Source organism: Carica papaya, chromosome 3 (assembly GCF_054855325.1).
Source record: "Carica papaya isolate Zhongbai chromosome 3, ASM5485532v1, whole genome shotgun sequence".
Taxonomy (NCBI): Eukaryota; Viridiplantae; Streptophyta; class Magnoliopsida; order Brassicales; family Caricaceae; genus Carica; species Carica papaya.
The window spans coordinates 16,201,256-16,209,429 of NC_142311.1; the positions used below are offsets into that span (position 1 = coordinate 16,201,256).

At 39.0% G+C, this 8,174-nt stretch overlaps 1 protein-coding gene and 1 non-coding gene across 2 annotated transcripts; both read left to right on the forward strand.

The window, feature by feature from the left end:
- The first annotated feature begins 409 nt into the window (after positions 1–409).
- Positions 410–515, forward strand: LOC148266756 (small nucleolar RNA R71). The gene has a single exon (XR_015818192.1). It is a non-coding gene; the product is annotated as a small nucleolar RNA R71 (small nucleolar RNA).
- Positions 516–4,034: 3,519 nt separating this feature from the next.
- On the forward strand, positions 4,035–4,697 carry LOC148266757 (uncharacterized). Its single transcript, XM_088216054.1, has 2 exons — positions 4,035–4,538; positions 4,635–4,697. Exons 1-2 carry the CDS (start codon positions 4,035–4,037, stop codon positions 4,695–4,697), a joined length of 567 nt encoding a protein of 188 aa, XP_088072180.1.
- The last annotated feature ends 3,477 nt before the right edge of the window (positions 4,698–8,174 follow it).

Sequence of the window (8,174 nt, forward strand, 5' to 3'; positions counted from 1 at the left end):
TAATTTTGCCTACGAAAATCATTAATAAAATTAGCTTGATCAGGCACATAATTAGTAGCAAATGTGTTACCTACTTGACACTCTTGATTTGAGTGCCCTCCTCCACAAGAATAATAAATAGCTGCCACAATAGCTGATTTTTATAATTGTACCCCTTGTAGATTCTTATTCAATGCTTCCATTTGAGTTGCTAATGTCGTAAAAACCTCTATATTATAAATTCTAGCTGCCTTCTTTATAGATTGTCTTTAAGTAGGCCATTTACTTGAGTTGGTAGCCATCTCCTTTATCAATTCATAAGCTTTTTTAGGTGACTTCATATAGTGAACCTCCACATGAAGCATCTATCATCCTTCTACCTTAGCTATTAATTCCATTATAGAAGGTTTGTACTTTTAGCCAAATAGAGAATTCTTCTTGAGGGCATCTTCTTTCACATCCTTGTATCTCTCTCATGCCTCATATAAGGTCTCTAAATCTCCATGCAAAAATTTAGTAACTTCATTATTAATTGTGCAATTTTAGACAGAGGAAAATACCTACAAAGGAATTCTTGTGCCAATGCATTCCAAGTAGCTATGGAGTTTAGTGGTAGTGATTGTAACCAACGTTGTGCTTTGTCCCTTAAAGAGAACGGGAAAAGCCTCAACCTCTTTGCATCTTCAAAAACTCTATTGTACTTGAAAGTATCACAAATTTGGAGAAAATTAGCTATATGTTGGTATGGATCTTCACTAAGAAATCCTCCAAAATGACAAGTATATTGGATCAATTGTAGTACTATTGGCTTGATCTCAAAGTTGTTAGTTTGAACGGTTGGTGATAGTGCCTAAACATGACATCATTATCACCCACTTTTGAGTTGCTAAACTTGATGATATCTTATCTAATCCGAGTTATTTTTATGTTTTTTTGCAAGATAGGATATAAGGATGAAAGAAGGAAAAAAATACATGAAAAGAGAAAGAGTTTGTTAAAAGAGTCATCAGCCCATAAATAAGCCTTGGGCAATGCTTGGATCCTGCCCCAGACAACCAAGCTTTGGGCAAGGCTAAGAGTCACACACAGCAACAGATTTAAATTAAAGCATGTGGTTTTTTAATATGGAAAAATATATTATTCAAGCCAAGATCTAGGGCCAAAAATCAAGGGAAAAATATTTTAGAAGGCTTGAGATAAGTTAAAAATCAAGGAAAAGGATCCTAATCAACAAAAGAAGAAAACCCTAGCTTCTTTTCTATAAAGAGAGCGGCTGCAAAGTTGGTTTATCATCATCTCTTCTTCCCGATGCTACACGCAACAGCTTTTGTAATTTTTTTTTCTTTTTCATCTTTCTTCTTCTATTTACTCTTTAAGAACTCATTAGTATTAAAAATTCCACCATTAGTAGCTGATTTATTTCTTTTTCTTAGTTGATAGATCTAGCAACCTCCGTAAGTGTATTTGTGAGATCTAATCGAATTAATTTGAGTTCTATTTTAGATATAGTATTTATTTACATCCTACACCTATATATATTTGTTGTTTTGAATCCATTTGAATAGGATTCGTCATACGAGAAAGGAAACTACAAGCAACTAGCCGAACTCCTCAAATCCGTAATTGTTTGAGTGGTTTTGGCACCTAGTAGTGATTAGCGTCGCATTTAGGAGTTAAGTAATCTGGTTGACCGGTTCACACAAATGAATCTAGCAACTTGAATCAGGTCCTTCTAGCTCTCAAGGCCGTTGACAAGTTAAATACTGTGGATGTTCCTAGAACTGCTGGGCAGTAAAGAGCCAACTAACTAACATTTCTTGGCTGTTTTATGACTAAGAGAGGATTGGTTTTCGGAACATTTTCAATAACTATAACTAATTTTCCATATTTTAGATAAAATAAATCATTGCATTTATAATCAACTTCATTCCTGGAGCTAGTTATTTCGTCAACTAGGAATTTTTATAATCATTTTAGTATCTAATTTGTAGCCAAAAGTTTGTTTAATATTATTCTACTCATTGTTTATTTTATATTTTGTGTATTGGATTATATAAAATCCCCCCTTACTTGTTTTTTATCTATTGGTCAAGGAAGAAAATTAGTTTCTAATTTCATGCAGATTCAACCCTTCTTATCACAACTACAATATTGTTTTATTGGTTAATTAGGAAGTTAAATTTATTAGATTCGACACCCACTAAATTTTGGTGCCGTTGCTGGGAAATTAAATTTAACTAATTATTTTTCCTTTTTGTGACCAGATTTGATCATGGAGAATCTTTTTTTTTTTACGATTTAAAAATGAAGAAAACCTTAAAAGACTTAAGGAAACAAACCCAACTAAAGAAGAAAACGTGCCAGCAGGACATGATTTTTGCAGATAGCAACACAACCATTAAAACCGAAGCAGAAACTGAACAGATAGCCAAGGAACTCACATTGAGGGAGCTGGTAGCATCGCCTACTAACCAGCAGCCCCTGTGCATCACTTGTCCAAATCTTGACTTAGCTTTTGAGCTAAAATCTCACTTAATTTACTTACTACCCAAGTTCAATGGTTTAGAGAATGAAAACCCGCACAAGTAGGTCAAAGAATTTCATGTCGTGTACTTAAGTATGAAGTTGAACAGAGTGTTTGAAGAGCAGATAAAATTGAGGGTATTCCCTTTTTTTTGGATGATGTAGCCAATGATTGGTTGTTTTACCTATCTCCTGTCTCAATCACAACCTAGGCAGAGATAGTAAAAACTTCCTAGATTGTTTCTTCCCAGCATCCCGGGCAACCAGCAGTAGGAGAAAAATATGTGGAATATGTCAAAGAGATTCCGAGAGCTTACACGATTATTGGGAGAGGTTAAAATAGTTGTGGGCAAGTCGCCTACAATTTGATATCCCAGAATAATCTCTCATTCACTATATTTATAAAGAATTGCTAAATACATAAAGAAAAATATTAGATGCAGCAAGTGGTGGTGCCATAGTGAAAAAAACATCTCGAGAAGCTAGAGAATTGATAGCAATCATGGCAGCCACTTTCCAGTAATTCAATTCCACTCATGACACCCCTTGGAGAATGAATGAGGTAAGTATTTCTTCCCTTGAGTCTCAAATTTCTTAATTAACTCATTTGGTAAGGAATATGGCTGCAGTGAATAACCCTCAGGTAAATGTTTGTGGATTTTGTGCACATCTTAGACATCCTACAAACATGTATCCTACACTTCAAAATGATGACCGACAACAAATTAATGCAATTGGAGGATTCTTTAGCCAGTTGTAAGGGAGATATGACCCCTATTCCAACATTTAGAACCTGGGATGGAGGGATGGTCCTAACATTAGCTATAAAGTAAGACAACATTCTAACAACATTAGCTAAGACCGCCTCCATAACAATAACCAGCACCACCAAAACAAGGCATACCTCTAGAAAAAATTGTTAAATCACTTGCTACGAAACCCAACAATTTCAATAGGAGACAAGAGGAAGCATTCAAAATTTGGAGACCCAAGTGAGCCAATTAGTAGCATTTATGAGTAGGTTGGAATTGCAAGGCAAATTATCATCCCAAATCGAGGTCAATCCAAGGTAAAATATATGTGCTATCACATTAAGAAGTGGTAAGGAACTACTGGGAAATTTCAGTCTTCGGCAAGGCTTACAGAAAAAAACATAACCAAAAGCTGTAGTTGATGGCAAGACATACAAAACAAACCCAGATTTAGACCAACCAACATCTTTTATAATCCCTCCACTATTTTCACAAAGATTTGTACAATCAAGGAAGGAAAAAGAAGAGAAAGTGATCTTAGAAATGTTTCACAAAGTTAAGGTAAACATTTATTTACTTAATGTAATTAACTATGTACCTCGATATGCCAAGCTTTTAAAGGAACTATGAACCAACAAGAAAAAGTTGAGCTGCAATGAAAGGGTAAGTATAGGGGAAAATGTTTCAATTATAGTTTAGAGGAAACTACCCCTCAAATACATGGACCAAGGTATGTTTGTTATTTCTTATAAGATAGGCCCTTTAGAAATTAAGAAAGCCATGTGTGATTTAGGAGCATCAATAAATGTAATGCCTTTATCAATTTATTCAAGGTTAAATGCTGGTCCATTAAAAGAAACAGGTGTTGTAATTCAGTTAGCTGATAGATTAGTTGTTTATCTTGAAGGAGTTCTAGAAAATGTGTTTGTCAAAGTTGATAATCTTATTTTTCTTGCTGATTTTTTTGTGTTAGACATGGAAGTTGATAAATCATCTAATCCATCTGATATTTTGCTAGGAAAACCTTTCTGTAGTATAACCAAAACGAAGATAAATGTTCAGGATGGTACACTCACTATAGAATTTGATGGAAAAATTATAAAATTTAATGTTTATGATGATATGAAGTATCCTGGTGATGTGTCTTATGTGTATGATATTGATACTGTAGATCCTCTAAATCAAAAATATTTTGATTCAAGCCATGATGATAAGAATTTTGATGCGAACGACTTAAACATTTTAAAAGGGGATCTTGCTGCTGAAAAGAATCCACAAGATATGGTATTTGAATTGGAGACATTTAAACCTCAAAGGAGCAATACATCGTGTGTTGACCTTCCTATGTTTGACACAAAATGTCTACCTTCTATTTTGCAGGCACCAAAACTAGAGCCCAAACCGCCGCCTAAACATTTGAAATATGTGTTCTTACGAGGATAGGAGACCCTTTTAGTGACAAGTTCTAACGCGCTATGTAGGTTATAAGACTAGAAACTAATTTGGGTGCTTAAAATTTGACAATGTCTAGCCTAGGACATTAAAAAAAGGTGCTTGATAGGAGGCAACTCATCCATTTTTCTTCATTCTTTTTCAATTTTCATTATTTACATTAGTGATTTCCATTTGTTTATAACATTTTTCTTTGATTTAACATGAGTTCTATGGTGATTAGAGTGCCGGGATGTTAATCATAATCTATTTTATTCCGCTTCTGCACTTACAATAAATTTATACATTTCCTTTTAATTTCTGGGGCCGTTACAGTTGGTATCAGAGCCGCGTTCCTCAGACTCGTCCCTTACACAATAATACTTAGAGGAATACCAAACTGAGAATTATTACTCAACCCTTCCTTGTGAAAATGCAGGTGCAGAGAGATGAAGAGAGGGAGACCCCCACTAAACCGAGTAGCCCGAGATGATTCGCTTCGGGAAGATGTTGATAGAATATTTGAGATGCTCGAAAGGATCATTGCTGCTCAGAAAGGTCGAGAGGAGAGAAGGCAATTACCCCACCCTCCCCCACTACCACAGTTTGAGCCACAGTTGCAGCGAGTGGATCCCGAGCCACCCCAGCAAGAGCCTATACCTCCACAGTACCACCCGGCACCACCGCCGCAGTATAATCCGGTGCCCCCACTATATCAGCAGGTACCACCACAGGGCCCCCTAGTCTATCCTCAGCCCGGCCTAGTCCCTCTTCCACGGGACCTAGCTCCTTCCCTTATTGACTTGGGCTACGTAGAGAGGTACAAGAGACTAAACCCTTCCACTTTTGCAGGGGAGTCCTCTTTCGAAGATGCCCAGTACTGGTTGGCGGAGACAGAGAAGGCTTTCAAGACCTTAAGAGTGGTTCCTGAGCAGAGGGTTACTCTTGCTTCCTACATGCTAGTGGGGGAAGCTGATCGTTGGTGGGAGCTCAAGCAGACCACCCTGCCTACACCTGTCACTTGGGAGCAGTTCCTAGCAGCCTTTCATGCTGAGTACCTCCCCGAGCACATCCGACATTTAAAGGAGATGAAGTTTGTTCAGTTGGTCCAGGAAAACATGACAGTGTCGAAGTATACTCATAAGTTCCTAGAGTAGGGCCGATACTCCCCTCAAACATTAATGGATGAGGGCAGAAAGGCCAGGAGATTCCAGTGGGGCCTCCGCCCAGAGATCAAGCAGCACTTGTTAGTACTAGAGCTCAAGACATATTCAGTTGTTCTAGCAAAGGTGCAGATCATGGAGAGGAGTTTCAACACCCTTTCCCAATCATCAGGGAGTCACAGACCCTCAGTTCTACCCCACAGACTAGCACCTACTGCGCCTGTCTAACAAAATAAGAGGCCCAGACCGGCGATCTAGGCTACCTCTCAGGCTCTAGGGGCAGCACGTGGCAAGATCTGTCAGCACTGTGGCAGGGATCACGGGGACCGACCATGCTATCGCCTCAACAACACTTGTTGCATATGTAGTAGTGCCCAGCACTATGCGAGAGAGTGCCCAAGGAACCAGAATCAAGGAAGACCTCCTTCTCAGGGCAGGGTTTACAACCTCACACAACAGGATGCCGACGCCGACCCAGACGTGGTACAGGGTATGTACACTATCTGTGACCATATTGCTCGTGTTTTATTTGACACTGGTGCATCGTATTCATTTGTTTCACATGTTTTTGCATCCAAACTTAATGTTTCACCTGATAAACTTGATTTAGTGTTGTTTGTGTCTACTGCTGGGGGTGAAACACTATTAGGAAAAGTTGTCTACAGGGCTTGTGCCGTGGAGATAGCAAATAGAAAACTGACTGTAGACCTAATAGGGTTAGACACGGGGGATTTTGATGTAATTTTAGGAATGGATTAGCTAGCGGCGTATCACGCCACCATAGATTACTTTAACAAGAAGATTGTATTCAATCCTCCTAATGAGGAGCCATTTACAAATTAATAAAATCATTTGATACTTATTCCTTGATGGAAAGTTCTCTTAACTTTCAAGTACTTTAACCTTGCTATTTTCTCTAACTCGCAAGCCCAAGAAGAAAATTTGTATCCAAGAGATTCTGGTCATCCGAGACTTTTCAAATGTGTTTCCGGACGAACTGCCCGGACTGCCAGTGGACAGGGAAGTTGAGTTCACTATAGACCTACAACCAGGCACCCAGCCCATTTCGGTTGCTCCTTACTGCATGAGCCGCGTTGAGATGGAAGAGCTGAGGAAACAGATCACTGAATTGCAAGACAGTGGTTTTATTAGACACAGTGTGTCTCCTTGGGGTGCCGAAGTCACGTTTGCCAGAAAGGAAGATGGAACGTTGAGACTGTGTATTGATTACAGAGGATTGAACAAGGTCACAATCAAGAACAAATATCCCCTTCCCAGAATTGACGACCTCTTCGATCAGCTGCAGGGTGCGCAGGTCTTCTCCAAAATAGACCTGCGATCAGATTATCATCAGTTGAAAATAAGAACATAAGACATCCCCAAAACGACCTTTCGAACCAGGTATGGACACTATGAGTTCCTGGTCATGCCATTTAGGCTAACCAACGCCCCGGCCATCTTTATGGATCTGATGAATAGGGTCTTCAGAGAATTCTTAGATCAATTTATTATTATGTTCATCGATGACATCTTAGTATACTCAAAAAGCAGAGAAGAGCATGCTCACCATCTAGCCCAAGTTTTGCAGGTTCTCAGAAAAAAAAAGCTATATGCAAAGTTGAGTAAGTGTGGATTCTGGCTTGAGCAGTCCGCCTTCCTAGAACACATCATATCGAAGGAAGGAGTATCAGTGAATCCCGAAAAGGTTGAAGTAGTACTTGGCTGGGAAAAGTTGACATCAATTAAGGAGATCTGTAACTTCTTGGGAATGGCAGGTTATTACCGCAGGTTCATCGAAGGATTCTCTAGTCTAGCGGCTCCCCTAACCTGACTCACAAAGAAGAATGCCAAGTTTTAGTGGAATAAGGACTGTGAGAGAAGTTTTTTAGAATTAGAGGAGTGGCTGACCACTGCACCCGTACTGGCTTTACCGAGTGGATCTGGTGGATATACAGTTTATAACGATGCCTCCTATCTAGGCCTGGGTTGTGTCCTGATGCAGCATGGGAAGGTCATAACCTATGGGTCCAGACAGTTAAAAAATCATGAGAAGAATTACCCCACCCATGACTTGGAACTTGCCGCAATCATACACGCCTTGAAACCTGGTGCCATTATTTATACGGAGAGACCTTCTAAATCTATACAGATCATAAGATTCTGAAGCACAAATTTACTCAAAAGGATCTCAACATGCGTCAGAGAAGGTGGATGGAACTCCTTAAAGACTATGATTATGATATCTTGTATCATCCGGGTAAGGACAACGTGGTGGCAGATGCCCTCAGCAGAAAGAGTGCAGGTATCTTAGCCCATTTAATGGTTT

Excerpts from the sequence above, each read along its gene's own strand:
- LOC148266757 (XM_088216054.1), top strand. The coding sequence starts at position 4,035 with ATGTGTGATTTAGGAGCATCAATAAATGTAATGCCTTTATCAATTTAT. Across the intron at positions 4,539-4,634 it reads AAAAGAATCCACAAGATATG|GCACCAAAACTAGAGCCCAA; the intron begins GTATTTGAATTG and ends TCTATTTTGCAG.